The sequence below is a fragment of the Ptychodera flava genome, chromosome 12, assembly GCF_041260155.1.
Source record: "Ptychodera flava strain L36383 chromosome 12, AS_Pfla_20210202, whole genome shotgun sequence".
Taxonomy (NCBI): domain Eukaryota; kingdom Metazoa; phylum Hemichordata; class Enteropneusta; family Ptychoderidae; genus Ptychodera; species Ptychodera flava.
The window spans coordinates 1,842,601-1,866,077 of NC_091939.1; the positions used below are offsets into that span (position 1 = coordinate 1,842,601).

Below are 23,477 nucleotides of genomic sequence, written 5' to 3' on the forward strand. Positions count from 1 at the left end.
AGTCCATTGATTATAAATAGCGTACTAATAATTGTAGGTGGTAATATATCTTATTCAAAGCAAACTACTGTCATTTAAATCTATTGCAGTGACTACAACTTGCGGTATCAAATTTTAAGTTTTATTATTGTTTGAAATATATGACCTTGCCTACATTCCTCCGTCCCGCGGCAGACTGTGGTCTTTCGCTCAATATTAATTTCTATGGCCTCATCCTCCCATAGTTCATATGAATTAAAGCCCCTTTCACATGCCCTCTATCGACGTGTAATGGCCAGTCCAAAACGTTATCTAAATTTACCGACAAATGTGTATTTTTTCGCATATGAATGAAAAGGTGAAGTGATTGGATGTTCAGTCGCTCGGGCACTTAAACAATGACCTGTGAACTTACGACTTTGGACTCTCAATGTCACCTAACCATTCTCTTGTCTAACCATTCTCTTGTTTGTCGCACTAAATCTGGCTTACGACAAAGTCCTTTTTTGGTACAAACATGTCAAATGGAAGAGAGACCGTCGTATGGGACACTGTTGTAGTGGGTGCTGGCGTAGAAGGCTCCGCTACGGCATACCATCTTGCCAAGAATAATCAGAGGACTCTGTTATTGGAACAGGTAAAGTTAACAGCATGACATATGGTACAGTCCAGTTCTGTCCATAAATCTCTGTTAGGTTCATGCTCAATGAAAAATGGCACTTTACAGTGTACGAGTTCACGACTGACCGTCGAATATAAACTAGAATTTGATCTAGCTGCCGTTTAGTGTCTCGAGGTTTTGCCATAATAACAGTTGTGGGTTGGCAACAGCATAAACCATATCATAAGCGATTTTGGTTCGGACGGCCTTGGACGTTAAAAAGGAGTTTTCGGTAGCATTGGTTTTTACGAGGAGGAGGTGCCGGTGGAAATCAGGGGGTTGACCTTTACAAAACCATTTTTAAGGTTTTAAGGTGGGGAGGGGTTAAATTTTACAATCAATCATTTGAAGGGGGGTCAAATTTTACATAGGTGTGTATGGAGTTATGGTAGAAACAACAGCATATTGACCAAAACCTACATAAAACAGAATACGAACATGGCTTTATTTCGTCTGAACAGGTGATAACAAGCCAAAAAGAGCACCTTTTACTTGTACACAAAAAAAATGTTCAAGTTGACCATGAGAAACAACTGTTATGTTATTTTCACAATGTAACGGTTATAGCACTTTGAATACTGGGAGAAGTAGCTCAATTTTTGAAAACATGATGTATGAAGTGTTTGCAAATATTTTTGGACTTTTAAGTACATACATTTTACAAGAAATTTGATTTTTGACTTTCACTGAAATGTTGATTCACTACTCATAATGTAGCCTATAAGGAAACTATGAACAATATTTTTCTAATACAAAACTAGCTAAATCTGTGTATTCATAGGCGCTTGATTATTGATACTTGTATTAATGTACTTGATTAGACCAGTAACAAGTTCATTTGTGGGAAAAAATTGTGATTTCACCAAAATGTTGTCACTATACATTGTAGTCTATGAGGAAACTATGAATAATTGTTTTCCAATACAAAACGAGCTAAATCTGTGTAATATATATATATATATATATATATATATATATATATATATATATATATATATATATATATATATATATATATATATATATACTCTCTCCGTACTCTCTGTGCCAAAGTTCAGAGATTGCCATAAAGCCATTATGGTGGTAACCGGGAGGGCACATTGTATACTCTGTGTGTGTGTGTGTATATATATATATATATATATATATATATATATATATATATATATATATATATATATATATATATATATATATATATATATATATATATATATATATATACATTAAATATGAGAACACATCAAGCATGTTTGGTACCTATTACTCGAGTTTCACGCATACACGCGATCGTCAGATAGGTAGATTTTATTGTGTGAAATTTGCTTCAGGTGCTTACATAAAAGTATCAGGTTGGGTCAAACCATTTGGTGTTGTGGGTTGGATTGAAATTTGACAGGTAAAGTTTGTTTTCGTGTCGGCACTTGGAGACCATGTCAAATGTCAAATTTCAATCCAACCCACAACACCAAATGGTTTGACCCAACCTGATATATGTAACACCTGAAGCAAATTTCACACAATAAAATCTACCTATCTGACGATCGCGTGTATGCGTGAAACTCGAGTAATAGGTACCAAACATACTTGAAGTGTTCTCATATTTATTGTAATATTGCTCTGCATCCCTGCATCGAGCACTTTACCCCTCTGAGAAGATACAAACAAGTTTTGGTATATATATATATATATATAATATATATATATATATATATATATATATATATATACATATACATTTGATTATTGATATGGATATACTAGATTAGACCAGGGTGGTTAAAGGTGTATGTGTGTGCAAGTGCAATTAATTGCCAATATGCATACTTAATTTTTTTTAATTAGGGTCACATATCCAGAAATACTGCAGTAAATTTAATAAAACTGTGGTACAGATGTCGATCTGACAGTGCAGTAATACAATTCATGTATCGTTTATGAAATGTGGTACAGGTGATAATCTGTCACACTTTCAATGTTATAATAGAACACAATATTGTTCGGCAACATACTGTCGATTAATTACTAATTAACTTATTTAATGACCTTTTGTAATGGAACTCATTCTTAATCACAGACCCAATTAGTGAACAGGACTCTATCCTCTCCAAGGACTTGTAATCAAAGTACTCATTAACAAGTGGAGACTGTGTCATCAACGATGACTTGTTGATTTAGGCAATTATGTACCCCACCCGCCGCCCAGACCATTATGGATGAAAGGAAACTGTGTACAACATAACGTACAAGGCAAAGCTGAGTACATTATGCAGTGCAAAGTGTTCTTGAGTCCATAGTGGGTCAGAAGGGGTACTTATTGCTGTTATTTTGTAGTGTGTTGACAATGTCAGGGAATTTGTAGGTTTTAAACATGTGTGGCCACAATGCTGGCTAATCGGATACACTCATTATCAGTAATAATCTTGCGATGACGTCACAATATTTATTGGTATTGACAAAGTTATGATATAATACCAGCAAATGTATATATTCCTGGCTAACTTTGCAAATGTCTAACTCTCACTACCATTACAAGGCAACCTTTCAACAGGCTTAGTGCTAGGTTTAAAGTTACCTTCTTAAGGATCAACGATAGCGAATTTGTAATATGATCAGAAATCAGTAGTGTTAATTTTTGAAAGGTACTTTATTCACAACCATCACTTGCAAGTACACTAATAACTTTGCTTCCTGCATAAAGGTTGCATCTTGTGTAAATGTCGTACAATTTCAGGGGAACACTCACAGGACCTTGAACAACCAGGAAAAACACAGACCTCAGAGGGCTACTGTACGATATGCGGTACTTCGAAAATTGGAATAAGGTTTTTTGAACAAGGGGTGAATTTAAATTTCATACAAATCAACAGAAACATGCATTCCATTTGCTTTAATATCCATAATAAGCCAGACCCGAACTGTGTGATTTTATTGACAGAAGTTGCCTTATTTGATCTTATCTGGCAACTTTCAGAAAGGTAACTCTGACAGGTAACAGTGCACATAGCGAACTTTGTTTCTGCTCCCCAACTTCATAGAAACCTGAATAATCAAGGAAATTAAAATGAACGTGTTGCTGAAATAGGGCACTATAGTGCTAAATGTAAGTGTTCCGTAAATTTTGCCACAAAAGTGATGTGATAGAAAGGCCACAAAAACAGAATTGAATGCATTAATTATATATGTAACATAAAAATATATCAGCAGTTCCGCCCACCTTTGAAATTGCAATATATGAATATTTGTAAAAACTATTTTATTACATTACCATATTGTCTGTGGTGCAGTATGCAAATAAACTTAAGTCCTGTGAAGATAAGAAACAAATGTGCCCACCCATAGTCGAAAATTAACACATTACAGTAATTCCATTTATCATAAAAATAACAGCCGTGAGTTTTTCATATGGCAGTAGTTTACAATTGTTGTTTTTCGGAAAACTCAGAATGTAAATTTGGTGATATGATTAAATTATGTGATGTATGGCTGTCATGTGTGTGTACATACAGTTAGTGTCATGGCCGGTTAAGATATTTCTGCAGAATGGTATCAGACACTGAACATGGGCCTCCATTTCTAGACATGGACATACTGCATTTGTGTACATGACTTTCGAGAGTGTGAATGGCAGGTAACATATGCGACCCTTTTTAATTGTTCTTTGATCATGAATTTAGGTTATAGGTCTAATGTCAATAAAAAATTAAATGTTCAATTTATAGATCAATTTAGGTTACAATTTCAATTTTTGAAATAATGTTGGAGAAAATTGAGCAGATCTTTTCGAAAAATATACTGAGAATTCCTCAAAGCAAAATTATTGTATAAAACTTTCAGTCCAAGATGTTGATATTTCTTAATCGCTACATAACCTGACAGTGATATTTATCATAATTTATGAATCATAAATAGCAATTACAGCTGCAGTCATCAGTCACTGGCTTGTTTGGCTTTTTTTTTGTTCTTTTCTGACATTGTTTACATGATGTTTGCACTTTGTTGTTCTTAGAAATGTGTGTCAAGATTATTTATTTCTTGAGATATAGGCTTTCTTTAATTGCCAAGTTCATTGGAAACATAGAAAACTGCAGCTCTTCATCACAGAGATATTTTCGAAATCGAACAAGGTGCATGTGATCAGTGTACCAGATTTACAACTAGTGCAAAAATATACATATATAGTTGTTAGTATTCGAGCGAATTGTTTTTCATCGCTTTTCATCCACTCCTACAATGTGCTCATGATAAACATCTTGTGTAGACTAATTAAAACATTACATTTTCTCTAATCTCTTTTGTGAAAATTTTAAATGTTTCAACTTTACAGAAAATTTGCCTTTAAATGTCATCTACTTATAGAGTTGTAGTAATTTTATTTTTTAAACCACAAAAATTTTCAATATTACTATGACCGTTTTTCATTTGGTCCACAAAAAGGCAGAATTTATAGTTTTCTTCTGAATCAACAGAACAAGAAAAAATATTTTAGGCATTTGTCATTATCAGGTCAACTTAATTTGCACACTGTAAGGTAAAATCCAATTATTATGTTAGAGTTATACTGTCATTCTGGATTACCATTCACCAAAAATAACACCAGATATAATATTTTTGATTTCAGTTTGGATTGCCTCACACCAGAGGTAGTTCTCATGGACAGAGCAGAGTTATTCGCTACGGTTACGACAAAGACTACTACACTGCGATGATGCCAGATGCCTTTGAACAGTGGCATGACATTGAAAAACAAACTGGTGTTACTTTAATCAAGTAAGTCTAGACTTCCAGACCTCACTGCAATCATGGTAAACTGCTCTGACCCCTGAACATCTCTGATATCATGTGGAAAGTTATATCTCATATGAATGTAAAGGATTAATGATACAATCACTGATATTTAGATGAAGATTTCGTTATGCAAATAGACTGAGAAGCTACGGGCTGGCTACCTCAAATAATTTGAAAACTATGGTATACAAGCTTGGTTGCTGTATTTAATACATCATCGGCCTTCTTTGGATGCATTGATGGATTTAGGAAGGTTACACGGACCAAGTAGATTATCTCGTCAACCTTGAAGCATGTATCAATAGGTCTATTGCAAATCAAGTTAACTCGACAATTTATATCCACGCAGGAGCGTTATCTTAATTTATCTTAATTTATCTTAATATATGTCAACATTTATGTTCACTATAGACCTTGTAGCCAGTTCATTATACATATGCATACATGAACACATGCTTAGTGCATTAATTGTGTTTGTCAGCTCGTATGTGACAGGTGGCATAAGTTATCTTAATTTATCTTAATATATGTCAACATTTATGTTCACTATAGACCTTGTAGCCAATTCATTATACATATGCATACATGAACACATGCTTTCTGCATTAATTGTGTTTGTCAGCTCGTATGTGACAGGTGGCATAAGGTTTTCCAAGTATGCCAGTACAATTCGTGTCTCTTAAATTTCTTTACTATTGTATTCTCTACATTATTTTATGTAGAATTTGAAAATAAGTACTTTTTTCAAATTATACATTCTTTTTTACAAGTCTCCCCTGTGACCCTTTGTTAGTTTTGCCAGGAAGCATCAGCTGACCTCTGACAAGTCTCACCTGTGACCCTTGGTTAGTTTTGCCAGGTGACACCAGCTGACCTCTGACTTTTCAGCATTTTACCTGCTCAGGTCAATAATACAAAATCAATCATCGAGTCTGTGCAGTTGCTGACCCATGCAATGTCTTCAAGTATAAACAATCTTATGGCTTCCAACAGTTGCAGAATCGCCACCTAAATATATCAAGGAAGCTGAATTTTGCATGATTTATTTCTGGATAAAAGATTTCTTTCATCTCTTGTCGATCCATGATTCTGTTGTTAGACTGACTACACTCTACACCCAATTTGAAAGTCAATATGTAAATGATACAGATATGCTCTGTGCTAATCTCCTAACTGACATATGACCGATGTGTAGAGTGTATCAGCTATATTCCATCATCACTCTTAGTAATTGTGCTGATTGTTATCTCTACAAGGGACACTGGTCTTGTAACTGTGGATTGTTCACCCTACGTAGAGTACAACAAAAAGAGGAATGTCCTTACTAGAGCTGGCATTGGCTTCAAAGAATTCTCCGGCCAAGAGGCAAAGGCAAAATATCCATACCTCAATTATGGACCAGACTACAAATTCATGTTGGAAGAAAAATCAGGTATTATCAGAGCTGATAAAGCAGTTCTCAGTTTACAGGTAAATGCACAGTGTACAGGTAAATTAAACATGTGAACAGTATGACATTTTACAGCTATTAAGGTGCGGAATTGTGTTTTATCGCTGTTAGAAAATTCAGCTACAAGTTTAGAAAGTTAGAATTGTCTTAACCTAAATCTAAACTTGGAAAGTTTAGCCGAAAGTTTAGAAGCTAAATTACAATCATCTAAATCTAAATGTCAACTTAGAAAGATAAGCTACAATGAGATTGTTCTAAAAATCGTTCAAAATATTCTAAATTAGCTGAAGTTTAGAACGTTCCTTGCTAGATGACATTTTCCTTCACAATGACATATTGAATAAAAACGATAATAATCGCTTTCTAAATAGCGTTCTAAATTTAGAAGTTGGCTGAAGTTTCGAACGTCAGGCCTGAAGTGAAAAAAGGTTTCCAAGTATATAGCGGATAAAAACGATAGCTATCGCTTTCTAAATAGCGTTATAAAATAATCGCAATCATACCAATCCATAATCTAATGACAGTAGGTCAGAATTCGCAAGACAATAGTTGTAAACATAGACACAAAACAGCACAGAACAGACAGTAAATAGACGGTACACAAACAAAGTCATAATTATGAAAGAAAGATATATGGACCTCTGGCCAGAAGACCAAGAAGTGAAGTCAGGTGTTTCGAAAATAGTAAGCGCATCCTGCCCCACATGTGGCACCTGCCATATATCAATCTATAAGTCAGATAGGTAGTGGTCACTAACTAAGGCCAAATGTCACCGATGCCATCAGTGATCATTTGTCGAAGAGAGATATTGTATTTATCTACCAGCTTGCGATACCTGCCAAAAAAAAACGTTTGAATGTAGAGACAAGTCTTGCTCTGGTGTAACCTTGATTTAATAATTTGTAAGAGAGATGGACATGTATCTCTACAAAATCACCATATGAACTGCATGGTCTAGCATATCGAATAAGCTGGGAAATGTATACCCCATAAGCTGGTGAGAGTGGAATATTACTTATGAGGTGTGGAAAATTGATGATACTAAAGTTGAAATCATCTCTCTTGTCATATAGCCTAGTAGAAAGGTGACCATTAGAGTCAAATTCGAGTAAAATGTCCAGATATGAAGCAGAAAAGGCCGTTTCTGTAGTTTCTTTAATCTCCAATTCTGGAGGATAAATCATAGCGAGATATTTACTTAATTCAGAGTTATTCATAGAAATAACATCGTCTATGTATCTATATGTTAGATTGAAAGTTCGAGCTACAGAGACCTTTTTCTGTTTAATTAAGTTCTGGATAAATTCTGCCTCATATGAGAACAGAAACAAGTCTGCAAGCAAGGGAGCACAGTTAGTGCCCATAGGAATTCCTATACACTGTTGGAAAAATTGTCCTCCAAATTCTACAAATATGTTGTCGATGAGGAAATCAAGCATACTGATAATGTCTTTCTCGGTATAAAACACTTTAGCGTTAGTAGTATTTTTAACAAAATATGTAGAATTATACCCTAATACTACATATTTGTAACGGCGTGAACCGTTTTTGTAGAAAAATGCTCGGTTGATGATGTTTTTCAAGCGTTCTTTAGATTTATTATGTGGTATTGTGGTATACAATGTGGAAAAATCGAAAGTTTGAATAGATGTTATTTTTGAAACAGATCTTGATTTCAAATTTTCCAAGAGTTCTTTCGAATTTTTTAATATCCACATTTGATATATACCACTCCGAGAAAAGACAACATCACAGTATGCTTGAAGTCCCCGTTTAACAGTACAAAGAACAGAAGTCAGTATCTTCGATAACTCTGTTGTTGAACATTTTGAAGATCCTGCGATAAACCTAGCTTTGTAAGGTGTTTTGTGGAGCTTTGGTATCCAGTATAAGCTAGGCAACTTATTATGGTCATCCTTTATTGTAACATTAAAATTATCCATGAATGACTTATGGTTTGCCAAAATTTCAGATTTGCTGAACATTGATTGTCTTTAAGTGGAGTTGGTGGAGGTCTTCGTTACACCAAGTTCGTCTATAAGACATTCAAAACAAGTCATCGTTGATGACACAGTCCCCACTTGTTAATGGGAACTTTGATTACAAATCCTCAGAGAGGATAGAGTCCTCTTCATTAATTAGGTCTGTGATAAAAATACTTTGATAAAGATGGCGCTCAATGGCCAAGAATGAGTTCCATGGTGATGAAAACATAAAACCAATGTAGGCCACCATCCTAAAGTTCATTAAATGAGTCAACTAGGAATTAATCATCAGGATGTTGCAAAACATTTTTGCATCCTATCATAACACTGATAGATTATCACTGGTACCATATTTTATAAAGTTTGATGCAGTGCTTCTGGACATTCACCCTAAAAACAAAAGTTCATCATGTAAATGCAAATTGGCAATTAATTTGATTTATTCGATCGTATCACAAACAAATGGACGTGCATATGTATGACATATGTCAATGTCCTTATACCAACTTTGAATAAAATTGGTTGAGATATGCCTGAGTTATGCTTCGTACATAAAAATCGTAACAAAATGGCCGCACGGCAGCCATATTGGATCATATCACAAAAGCAATTGACGTGCATATCTATGACATTGGTCAATGTCCTTGTACCAACTTTGAATGAAATTGGTCGAAACATGTCTGAGTTAGGTCTCTGTACATGAAAAAATCGTAATAAAATGGCCGCATGGCAGCCATATTGGATCGTATCACAAAAGCAATTGACGTGCATATCTATGACATTGGTCTATGTCCTTGTACCAACTTTGAATGAAATCGGTTGAAACATGTCTGAATTAGGTCTCTGTACATGAAAAATTGTAATAAAATGGCCGCATGGCAGCCATATTGGATTGTATCAGAAAACAAATCGACATGCATATGTATGACATAGGTTGATGTCCTTGTACCAACTTTGTACAAAATCAGTTGAGATATGCCCGAGTTACGGCTTTGTACATGACAAAATCATAACAAAATGGCCGCACGGCAGCCATATTGGATAGTATCACAAAACAATTGACGTGCATATCTATGACATTGGTCAATGTCCTTGTACCAACTTTGAATAAAATGGGTTGAAACATGTCTGAGTTTAATGGCTCCGTACATGAAAAAATCGTAATAAAATGGCCGCCTGGTGGCCATATTGGATCGTATCATGAAACAAATCAACGTGCATATGTATGACATAGGTCAATGTCCTTGTACCAACTTTGAATAAAATGGGTTGAAACATGTCTGAGTTATGGCTCTGTACATGAAAAAATCGTAATAAAATGGCCGCCTGGTGGCCATATTGGATCGTATCACAAAACAAATCAACGCGCATATGTATAACATAGGTCAATGTCCTTGTACCAACTTTAAATAAAATGGTTTGAAACATTTCTGAGTTATGGCTCTGTACATGAAAAAATCGTAATAAAATGGCCGCCTGGCGGCCATATTGGATCGTATCACAAATCAAATCGATGTGCATATGTATGACATATGAAGTAATCCTTGTACCAAGTTTGAATGAAATCGCTCCAGGCATCTCTGAGATATCTGCGTGAACGGACGGACGCACGGACGGACGCACGCACGCACGCACGCACAGACGCACGCACACACGCACGGACATGACCAAACCTATAAGTCCCCCCGGACGGTGTCCGTGGGGACTAATAATACTTCCTACAGACAAATACAATGTTATTGGCAGCTTTATCGGCAGGAACGACAACATATTTGTCATGGATATCATTCAAACACTTAACAGCATCAGGATCTTTAAATACAGAAAAGGGTCTTCTGCAAACATGTGATCTAAGTCGACCAATACGGCCACGAAACATTTTCCTCACAGATTTGACCCATTCTGACAGTGTGTCCAACTCTACATCCTCCCTTTTAGCCCATTTCCTGGCATATTCTTCGACGGAGTCCATAACGATCTTAAAACTATGGTTCCAGTTGATCCTGCGAGGTTCTCTGAACTTGGGTCCACAAGATAACATCTTACGAAGGTGATGATGTACAACCATGTTCAGATCACAAGTAATGGCATGGCCAACTGAAGTGTATTTGAAGGGAGATGTAGAGCAGTCACAGGATGCTGGTGTTTGAAGGAATTCATCGATTTCTAAGTGCCGCAGTGCCTTATTGTAATTGAATATTTTATTGGAGTCTTGGTACATTGATATGACAGAATAGGTACAGACTGGTTCTTAAAGTATACAGATATAGTTGATGTAACCTTTTTGTTATGAAGTATATTGCTGATATTAATGGCATCAATTCCTTTGTTATTAAATGGAAGATGTATGAAATGACGATGATCATCAGTCATAGGTTCAGCACGAACAGGCTTGTATAGTCTGTATATAATAGTGCAATATCAGCAATAATACTGACCAGTCTGTACGGTTGTTTGTTCGGATCGGTCAAAGACAATCCCAATGCATAGCCATGCGACCTTCTCAAGTCCTTGATGGAAAGAGCAAATAATGAAGTACGAATGTGATGGAGACCTAAAGGCTTCTGTTATAAAAGAAGCAGTTCATGAAATGTGTCATGGCAGTTGGAGGTAGATGTATCCAATTTAGGCCGATGGTAACGCCTATGTCCATGACTACGTCTTCTACGGACAGAAGACTCAAATAGGCCCATCACATTCACTTCTGAACAACCAGGACTTGAGAGATTGCCTATATCTTTGATGTTGTCATTACAACCAAAAGGCATTGCGGTACCTAACTGTCTAATCCAGTGGTATTCTCTCTGTCTACGGAATGGTGAACTAAGTGTGGGGCTGTTGGTTGGATGGTATATTTTTCAAGAATACGGACACGCATAGACAAAGTGGAGTGATCGTCCTGGTTAAAATGCTTATAAAGTTGCACATCCAAAAATCGATTCACTCCACTGCGATGTCCGTTCATTCTAGATCGTAAGCTGTTTCCTGTTTCACCAACATAAATGAGCCCACACAATTAACACTCAATTCCATAGATTAAATTTTTTTGATAGTGCAATTCAGAGGTTCCAGACATTTGGTAGAATAGGTCTTCCCTGTCAAACTACTACTGAACTGTTCTGTAGTGATGAGCATACTACAAGTTTTGCAGTTTTTAATACCACACTTTGTAATAGAACCTGTATAATGACAAGCAGCAGATGACTTTAAACAGTCCGTCAGTAGCAATTTGCATGGTTTAATTGTCCGGTAGCTTTCTCCATTTCTGTGATAAAAATTGCCCTCTGATTGCACGTATGAGGTCTTAGTAACATCCCAAAGGATAATCCGAGGGACACACGGTTTTTGAGCTACTGTGTCCCGTGTAGGTGGTCGGGACCTTGTTAACCCGGGCGACGTCCCAGCCGGTATGAATATATCTCTTATACAGAAGATATACACGATAATTATCGTTTTCAAAATAGGCAAATACAGCTGAATTCTATTCTTGGTTTAGTAAGAGAATGATTAATGTTTGAGGAAAAGTTTAAGTCCATCTCTTTTGAGACTTATACTACCTTAACAGGGCATTATCAGCTGGCAGTGTTTGTTATTTATTTTCTCTTCATGCTGATATCGGTATTTGATTCTAAACGTATTGCTGGATCGTGTGAAGTCAGGGTGAAAAAGTAATTTTCAGACACTAACTCTCAAAAACCAACATTTCACACACTTCCTGATTGTAAGAGGGTGACTTCTGAAGAGACAATTTATTCTGATTGATATTATTCTATAGAGTATACAAGAACCAAGGCACACATCTCCACACTGTCAGATGCTGTATGCTCACTGCTTTCAGAAAGTGTCCTTTCAGCCGTGCTCAGAATACAAGAGTGTCAAAAACAAAAAACTTTAATCTTTCGAACAAAATATTCCGCAGGCCATATGAAAATTCAATTTTCTTGTAAAATCCAACCAGTTTATTGATTGATTCAGGAGATTCATGCATAATTGCATGGTCAAACAATAACGGTTGCTGTTAGAATAGTATGTTTAAAAGGTGTTAAGAAAAAGCAACGACACTTATTGCTAGGAATGTAAAATGTGTAGCAGATAAATCTTTTCCGACATTCTCTTTGTCGTGGTGCCATTACTATGTTTGAAACTATATATTGAAAATGTTTTGATTCAGTTGAATTTGGCTGAATTTGAGGAAATACCAGGAAATGTGCTAGTACTCTCGTGACCTTCATTTAATTTTGTCTGTTTGACATTTTTTTCTTAAATAAAATCATGTATTTTTGATCACGTTTTAGTAAACAGAACCATTAGAGGTTTTAATATCAATTTTAAGCTCACAATTGGTATATGTATATATACCAAAAAGAGCTTACATGGTAAGTTGGCGGCGTATGTATGCCTGTATGTCTGTCTTTATGTATGTATGTAAGTATGTTAGGATGTATGTCCGTCCACATCAAAAACTCTTAAATCGTATAACCTAACATCTTAGCATTCAGTGCACAGGTGCACCAATGGGTGGAGATGTGAATTTATTCAAATTAACAATTCAGTGTCAAAAATGCAAATGAGATAAAGAGGGGGAAAATCCTGCAAATTGCTAAAAACTCTGCAACCATTGCCCAGATTTGGTTAAAAGTTAGTATAGAGGTTTTTGATGGTGACTTTAGTTAGATATATTCAAATTGTGGTGAAATTTTGATAGTTGTAAAATTGGGGCAATGATTCTTGTTTTTGGTCTAAAAATCTTCTTTTCTGAAAACGCTTGTCCCATTGCCTTGAATTTTGGTATGTATGGTCCTAGGGTTGTCTTCTGTCAGATTTGTGAAATTTTCATATTTGTATTTTTGGGCAATTTTCCCACTTTGGTCAAAAAAATCATTTTCTCCCAAAGTTCTTGTTTGATTGCTTTATAACTTGGCAATCTTGATCTGAGGGGCGTCTTCTGTCAGATATGTTTTAAATTTGTGGTGGAATTTTTAGCATTTGTGTTTTTGACAATATTTTGCATTTTTGGTTAAAAACTATTTTCTCTGCTTTAACTATTATGATTGCTTTGAAATTTGGTATGCATGTACCCAGAGACAATCTTAGTCGAGTGTCTTCAGATTATTGTGAAATTTTCATATTTCTATTTTTAGGGCAATTTTTCCCATTTTTTGGCCAAAACATCATGTACTCTAAAATAACTCGATTCGATTGCCTTGAAGATTGGTATGTATTTTTCAAGGGGTAAGTAAACTCACCGTGGTTTCAGTGTTGAACGGTATCAAAGTTGCTTATTTTACATTTCCTGCCATTTTGCCATTGTATCTCTTTATGTAAACATGGTCAATACCAAGGGGAAACAATTTGATATTCTGGGGGACTGGAAAATTTCCGGGGGAAAAGATTCCCAGCAAATGTAAATGAAAAAATAATCAAGAGAAGGTTTGACTAAAAGAAAAAGTGGGAGAAAGGGGTCAGGTAAAAAAAACCCTACTAGACTTCATCAATCTTCCAACCCCCAAAATCAAATGGTCCACCTTCGAAGTCTTTGTGAATGCAAAAGAGTGAAGTGTTTCTCAATGAAGATGTCCAATAAGGTCAGGATTTGAAAGGAATAGTCAAGTTCACCACAGTAAAAATTCTTAGGTTGATCTCAGTGTCATCATGCATATGTTAGTCAGTTTTGTAAGATGTTCCAAAGTGGATGCACCTGTTGAACTGTAAGTAAACAATGTTTTCTTTTCTCTGTAGGGTTTCTGAGTTAATGGTTATATGTTGAAATCTCTCAATGCATCTGGAGTATGGGCGAAATGTAAACATTGGTTGCATATCGATTACCCAGTGCAAGAGGGGCGATCATGTTTTGATCAAAATTGAGTTTTTAAATATATTTTTGTTCAGGAATGTGAAACGTATCGTGAAAATTTGAGGAAAAGAGTCAATATAACTCCTGTTGCCATAGAGACGTAACTTGAGTTACACCCTTTCTGCAAGAGAAGGTCAGTGCACTGAGGGCGTAACTCCGTACTTACGCCTGTTTTACACGGGCAAAAGATAAAATCATTTGATAATGAGGATCCTATTCATGAATATTTCATCAAACACAGAAAATTGACCTGTGCATAAAGAGAGTACTAGTAATATATGATGAGTTACTCCCTATAAGGGGCGTAACTCATAATGAGGTACTTTCCTTTCTGCTCAAAATGCTAGTGCAAGGCAGGCGTAACTCCAAATTGTTTCAATTAACACAAAAATGATTTCATAATTATAACATTAGTTTATGACATTTTATATATCTATGACATTACCCTTTACCAATAAAAACAATTAACTACAAACAATTTAAAATTTAGAGTTAGAGGCGTTTAAAACCTTATTCCCTCTAGCTCAGTTTCAGTTTGTTGAAAAAGTGAGTTACGCCCCTCTTGCACTTGGCCATCTTTATGTATTTCAGTCAATATCATCTCTTTTTCATAAAAATCAAGAAAAATTTGCCTAATGCCTGTAGAAGAAAACCTATTTTTCAATACATATAAACTACCTTGCGGATTGATTGTTTTCCAAATTATCACATAAGTAGAAAGAGGACAGCAAACTAATCAAATCGGTTTAATATATTTATCCTGAGTGCCTGTATATTTTGCTATTTTATCATTGCTTCCAACTGTTTGTTATATCTTTATCACTGTCTATGGGCCAAACCACACAAGGAGGCCAAGACCAAGTTTGTGGAGCTCATAGTTGAATAATTTCCTTATTAAATGTGGCCATCTTCGAAATGTAGAATGCTTAGATGGTTTCTATAACATAATGGAATCTTATATTGATAAAAGAATGTCTAGAAAAAAACAGAATTTTTCATAGTCTGCAATATATTTCATGATGAGAGAGTTATTATTTTGTTATTTGGTACATATATTTGGGAGGGACAATGTATGCGATATTTTTGTTGAAAAGCATAAAATTGGTATATGTATTTTTGAGGGTTTTTTAGATTTTTGGTCATAAGTGTTATGTTCAGGAATCACACGTCAGATAGCAGGTATCAAAATATTTATGAAATTTGGATGAGTAAATGTAAGTGAGAGAGGCAGAAATTTGTTATCGATAGTATTAAATAGTAAAGCTGACGCACTGTTTTCCGCAAAATTAGCATGGCAATATGTATATGTTGTGTTTAACAGAAATTTTGGGTTAAAGATCTAGTAAGTTTTTGCCTGTTTTATTTTATATGATATTCTTGAAGTCCCTGGTCCAATAGCAAAAAATTGAGAATTGCTGTGCATTTTGCCTGTGTATTTGCGGTAGATACATGCTCAACCGTGAATGAATATTTGTTCAAATGAAGTCGACATTACCAAACAAATGCTACTGAGCAATGAATGTGTAAACTTTATGAAGATCTCAATTGACATTGGTCAGATTGTCTTGGCAAGGCAGCCAACAAACCATATTGTACAATAAGTGTTGCAATGAAGTCGTCATGAGTGAATCTTAAAGAAATTGCGGTACACAGATCTTGGAAACAACAAGCCTTTCGTTTACAAGATGCAGGATAACATAAGTATGTCGACAAAAGTGCTATCTGTATAGGCAGTAAACTTTGCTGCTTAAACCAGCAAGGTCAAGTTATTAATCACCAACTCTTACATCTATGGATGAAAATATGACGATTTTGTATGAAAAAATGCTTTGAACTTTGGTTTGAAAGTGTTTTTTTTTTCAAATATCATATTGTATTTTTATGGAATTGTTTGTCTTTGTAAGTCAATTAATGGCTTCTATACAAATCCCTGGTTTTATGCTTTTTAATTTGGTTAGAAGGGCTTGAAAAAGGTGTACATATCTGATGCCACAGGCTCCTTTGTATATATAGTATTGTGCTTGGAAGTCTCCACATTTGCCTATAATACTGCAATGCTACGTTTTAGCTGGGTGGCAGTTTGGGACATTACTACATGTTACCTTAGTCTTCGATTGTACCATAGACGGTACCATAGATTATACGGAGACCTAAAATTGTCTACATTGATTCTATGCAATACAATATTATAAGAAGACACCCTTACTTTGATATGGCAGAATTATCACTAATTTATGATGTACTAGCTTGCATGATATTGTGAATGTGTGTGATATCAACGGTTGCAACAGTTGCCAACCAGTTCAGACTTCAATGGATGGTGCATCAAAATTTCTTCAAATGCACTTGACTATGAATATGACAAGCTAATGTCCATAAAAGCTATTAAATATCATGTATACACTCACTCTGGCTTGCCACATGTACCCAAAGTTGAGCAAAGTGTCATTGTCGCTATTTTTATACATGCGTCTCTCTTTCTCGTGTATGTTTTTCCTATTCTTAGAATCTATTTAAGAGAAATGGCGGAGTGATACATGATGAAGAAAAGTTGTTAGATGTCCTACCGGGACCTGTTGTAACCATAAAGACAAATAAGGGAACATATAGAGCCAAGAATGTAATCCTGACTGTCGGTCCGTGGGCAAGTCAAGTGTTAAGTCCTCTTGGATTGCAGCTCCCTCTCAAGGTAGATACAAGGTTTTCATTTGTTTTTCTGTCATAAATTCCCAATGTACTCATGGTAGACAACGTAAACTGTATTCGCATTGTTGTTTTGTTGTTCATTAACAGCTCCAATCCCTATTCAATATTTGTTACTTATTGTATTATATCTTTGTGTCAAGCATGCTAATGCATAATTCTGATTGGGTGAGAGCTCACACCGGCTAGCTGTGTTAAAATAATGATATAGAATTGCCACGCGTATTAGCAGTGTGTTAACAAGCCCAGTATAAGAAGAATGAAAGATTTACATTTCCAACAGCTAAGCAAGCATGTAGGCCAATACAATCACCGTATTCTCCACTGTACTCCATGTATATTTGTGTATGTATGTTTCACTTTGAAGTGTGTCTAACACTTGATTTTAACAATGCTTATTTGAAGGTGTTCATCAGAAAATTTTATGCTAGTGTGGGTTGTTGTACAGATCCCCTAACATAATTTCAGTGATTTCATTACAGCATTATTGGATACCAATGCATGGCAGGGCTAGGGAATGAAGGGTGAAAAAACAGGGCTGATAGTAGCATTCACCCTGAATGCATAGAACAAGTAAAATATTAGTTATTAAAGAAAGCAGTTCAAATAGCACTGTTTGTGGTTACAGGTTTGTTACTTAATATAGCTGCATGCTTGCGACATCCAAAACGGCTGCTTGAAATGTGGAGGGAATTCCTCAGTGTTGCCTGCATGGCTGTTGCTGTAATGTGTAGTCTGATGTGTCTTTTAGTGTTTATTGTAACATTAGCTGTCGCCTACTGAGTGGCTGTTTTTGTCGTTCCTGAATGCATCGTTTCCTAAAATGTACCCTAAAAATGCATGTTAATGAGAGAATAATGACATCATTTCCAAACAGCCCTATTAGCAAATGATCATGAAATAATCATTGTTCATATAATCTTCAAAAAGCGCACGTCTTCTGCACTTGCGTAACATACATATAAGCTAACATATTAACGCTACCATATTTCAGGCACTGAGAATCCGTGCGTGCTACTGGAAAGAAAAGAGTCCAGGCACCTGTACTCAATTTCCGGTATTTACCGCAGTTGGTGGTTTACAAACCGAGCACCATATCTATGGTTTACAGGTTCTGGAATATCCCAACATGATGAAGGTATCACAAAATGCACCTTTTAAAAGTTATTGTCGCAAACATACCTCATGCCCTTTCAATCATAATTCATTATGACTTTGTTACCATTTGTTCAAGTGATAACTTTTACAGAGTGCCCTCTCTGGAACCGTAGTTCCTGTGTACCTTTTCACTTACTTTCTACATTTCTTGGGGATTCTGTTCTATAATGTGAAGTAAATTTTACAGACTCAAATGGTCAATTTTTCATGACGAAAGTTGTCAACACAATTACCAAACACAGCCCATTTTATCATAATCAGTAGAGGGGATCTCTTGCCTCTACCGTGAATGCCTTTATATTCGCATTTTGTTCCTTATCATAAAAAACATTTCATTTGTAATCTTTACGATAATTTGCTGGGAAAATAAAGGACCCGGATGCTCTGAACTCTGTAAGACTATCGTAATCATCTTTCAATGTCAACGTCGTTGTTGTCGCCGACATGGCTGTATCATCATAAAATCTTCAAAAGATGATGAAGTCAATCTTGAATGCAGCTTTCTAAATGTTTGATACAGATCTGTTACCATCATGGTCAAGAAATTGACCCGGATGATCGTGATAAACACAGCGATTACAGGGTAGATCTGGATATTCTTGAAAAGTACGTCAGTGATCACTTTCCCTGTCTGGAAAATAAACCAAGTATTGTGGAGGCTTGCATATATACCGTGAGTATGCTAATCTTTGTTGTAATCTTCATTTTCCAAAGAGGCCAGTTTATGTGTGAAATGTTTAGAAGGAGGTTGTCGTTGGAACTGCACTCAAGGTCGTCAGAGACCCCATAAGACCAATGTAAACACTGTATTCACGGTACTGCAGCAATTAATGAAAGTTAAACATGTTTGTCATAATGTACATCTATGTTGACGTGATGCATTTAGATATAATGCATGAAATACATTGTTTGTAAACAAATAAAATTGCACAGACGCTGTTCCAACGACACCCTCCCTTTAAACTACCCACTATAGTGTTAAGTAAGCCAGTCCGTCAATAAAATTAAAAATACCTTCACATTTCAGTGAATTTAGAGACTTAATCGTAATATGTTATCCATAAGCTCGTAGTCCACAAATGGTTGTTTGTTTCCAAGATTACACACGGTCAATGTAATCTCAGAGAAGAAACAGGAGGCCCACAAAGTTCAACTCAGCCTAAATATGCATATGTGCTTCAAACAGTAAGCCAATCATAGTAATTTCTACCGTTTGCCATGTGCAAAGAAATGAAGAAATGCTTCCTGAACAGCAGCTGACATTTGAAATCAGAGATACCATGCACGAAGTTATTAAAGAACGAAATATACAATGTAATTTTGTCTGTTGACAACAGAATAACTACCAGTATCATAGAGCTGTGAAATGAGAAGGGTCATATTCACATATGAAAAACCCATGAAATTGCAGAACAAATTTATTATACCACTCGGGCAGTTTTCTAGTACACCTACTTAATCTCTCACTGCCAGTAATTTTGATTTTTCGGCATGTTGCTAGGTAACACCTGATGATGACTTTGTCCTGGACAGACATCCTCACTTTAAGAACATCATCATCGGTGCCGGGTTTTCAGGTAGGTATACAAGTTGAAATCGTACATCAGAAATTACAGTCAACTTGGATGTGTACTTTCAAGTTCGTGTCACTCGTTATTTGTATCATAACCATTGTTTTCATTGTATGTAATAAACTTCAAAACCAGCACAGCTCCAATATTAATGATACAGATCCAATATACAGTCGGCCCCAAGCTCCAGTCTTAGCTTAAATTAATTAGAAGATTTGACACAGAAGCAAAAAGCAGTTTCTGAAATTGTTGTGACAAATTTCAGAAACTCTTACCTAAAGCAATCCTGTAGGTCCCAGTATTAGTCAGTTTAATCAGAATTAGTTTTTTGTACTCATGCAACAATGATTATGTTTGCATTTTGAGAACATCTTTCTTATTTTCAGGCCAAAATATCCTGACTATGAATACTTCAATTGCGTTTTATTTGTGTATTCATTGTATTACTTTTCTGTCTGTGCAAATGGATATGTAAATTTTGTTAGTTTTTCAAAATTCCAATTAAAGAAGTTGTAAAAGTACTATATCCATAGCCATAGTCAACTCAGTATTGTTCTAATTCATTCTATTCAATTTTAGGACATGGATTCAAGCTTGCTCCAGTTGTTGGTAAAGTCTTGTCTGAGCTTGCCATGGATAAGAAGCCATCCTATGACCTTTCACCCTTTGCAATAAACAGATTTTTCCAATCTCCTAAAGCACATCTATAGGCATGAAGATCATCAAATCACAGCGCCCTCAGTGTCAAGTATTACCATGCAATTTTATGATTGTTCAGACAACAATGTCCGTGGATAAGAGGAGAGATTATAATAATAATATTTTTTATTGCTTGCTTGTAAATATAGGAGTTACATCACACTTGTGGCAACAAAAGTGTGATACAAAAATCATGATTATTGTATCCTGTGCATAAACATTCAATGTTTATGTAATAGTGCTTGGAGATTAGGTAGAATGAATCGTAGGGACAGATAAGTGGACTCCCACATGCAATACATATTTGTTCCTATCATATATGGGGGGGGGGGGCTCAGTTTTAAGTTCACTGAGTAAATAAAGTTTTTACAGGATTTTGCTGAAAATAGAAAACTAAAGTTTCTCCACAGAGATAACACAGGGTTTAGACAGTGACCCTTGATTTCTGTTCTTCTGACAAGTAAGCCTTAATGGTTGAAGTTTTTTTTTCAAATTTTAATTTTTTTTAAATTTAATTTGTCTGATTATTCATTATACTCTTATGACAGATATAGAACAGCTGCCATGTTGTCAAATTTGAACCCCTGATCCTAGTGACGGGCACTGTACGCTGAATCTATGCTGGTGATAAAATGAACACACAAGATGTTATGTACTCTAAGATATGTATGTTAAAAGTACAGGCAAGTTGAGGGTAGAATTGTGATAGCTTATGGCTGAGCAAATTACTGTTACTAGAATAAAATTAAAAAAATAGAAAATAGAAAGTCCATATTCATGAAAATGTTGACCAGAATGACGTCAGAAGAATGCAATTTTTGTCCCATTGAAAAATTTGAGTAATTAGGAAAATATGTTCTACCTTATCAGGAGGAAATCAAATGACATGCTGTTACATTCCATGATTTGAGTGAAGCTGAAATAAATCAGAGAAAAATACAGTGTTGACTTAAAATAAAAAAGTTAGTAATAACAGGAATAACAGGGTAAATAAATAGATAGGATTTATACTATAATTCAAACCTGTAATGCTATGTTGTCATTTGAATTGCAATTTTAAGTCTTCGATAATGGAAGTCCCAAAAGCGGACATCCTTGATCCTGTAAGATTTTTTCAAACAGTAAAGCTTATGCACTTTTGGTGTTGACGCATTACGGAAAGTCCTAGCGGATAGTATGTGATAGGGAGTTTCATAACTTAAAAAGTGAAACTAAAGTATATCAAAGAAAACAAAGTTGGCTGAAAATCACCAAGAAAGAAAACTGAAGCTACTATTTATCATAACGTGCAATTCATACTTTATCAGAAGTATCTACGTAAGTGTAATAAAGTTTTCAGGATTACTGCTAAGTATGCTGTAAAATGGTATTTTTAAAAACACATTGCGAGATTAATTGTGAGCGTACACAATAAAAATACATTTGCACCACCAACATGCGTACCAAGTACAATATTGATGACATTTGCAGTATTAATTTGTCACATGTGCCACAAGTAATGAGATAATTGGATGCATAGTTTATTAATTAAAGTTGACTCGCCAAAGTGTCCAAACTAGTTATAGGATTAATCAGTTTAAACATATAAACTTCACAGCAGCCACTCAATTAATATCCAGCATTGTCAAGAATATGAGCTTTTACATTTCTCGTCATTTCAGATTTTCTATTTGATAATATCTGTGATATTAGTTCAATGTGCATTTGTCTCAATTTCTTACCAGTAAATTCAGATTAGTCGGTGCTCTTTAAGGATTCTTGATTTTATGTACATGATATTCAATCGCATAACATACCTTACAAATTGTAGATTTTATTTACACATGATTATTATTGTAATAATTGCAGAATACATAATTTTTGTCACAGGAACTAGACTGTAACAATATTATAAGAATCTTTGATAACTTAATTTTTATCATTCCACCGCGATATTTCCATGAAACTCTTTTTATTGAAATCATAAAAAATTATATGTATTTTCTCACTTCGGATATATGCAATTAATTTTTCAACACGCTGAATAAATGATCGAAAAAGTGAAAAATAAACGTGTCTGTCACATTTGTAGTTTACTGTTCTTGAGGATGAATGGGCCTTTGGGACAGGTATATGGACCTTCAAACTAATACAATATTCTATTGGCCTATCTGTTGCGGAGAATAATTTTTAGGCTTATGGAGTAATTAAAGGATTCATTTAATTTTGTGAAAATTGAGAATTTAATATTTCCCGTAGAGATAACACAATTATGGTAACCATTTTGAATTTCAAATATCAGTAAATATTGGAACTTCAAGTCACTTTGGTAGCTAGAGGTGGCGCTCTCTTTCGGTAACATGGATAGGCCCAGGTAACCTTCTGTTAAATAACAATAACAATTGCCTCCTGAAAACATAAAGCAGCATTACTGCCAAGGATGATGAAGAAACTATTTGATTTGTAAGCGTCGATTCATTTCGAATTCTTTGCCTATATAAATGTCCAAAGGTTATTAACTGATTCAGCATTTCCTCACGTGCATATGTGAAGCAGTCCAAGTTTATTTCAAATGTGATTAACTTATAAATACCCTACCCTTATAAATACCCTATCATGATTAACTTCAATATAAATACCCTATCAGCT

General features: G+C 35.2%; 1 protein-coding gene across 1 annotated transcript; it reads left to right on the top strand.

Annotated features, from left to right (window-relative positions):
• The first annotated feature begins 323 nt into the window (after positions 1 to 323).
• LOC139144681 (peroxisomal sarcosine oxidase-like) lies at positions 324 to 22,912 on the top strand. Its single transcript, XM_070715406.1, has 8 exons — positions 324 to 616; positions 5,262 to 5,410; positions 6,685 to 6,898; positions 17,225 to 17,407; positions 18,416 to 18,559; positions 19,100 to 19,252; positions 20,081 to 20,156; positions 20,730 to 22,912. The coding sequence occupies exons 1-8, from the start codon at positions 497 to 499 to the stop codon at positions 20,858 to 20,860; spliced, it is 1,170 nt and encodes a 389-aa protein (XP_070571507.1). The 5' UTR covers positions 324 to 496; the 3' UTR covers positions 20,861 to 22,912.
• The last annotated feature ends 565 nt before the right edge of the window (positions 22,913 to 23,477 follow it).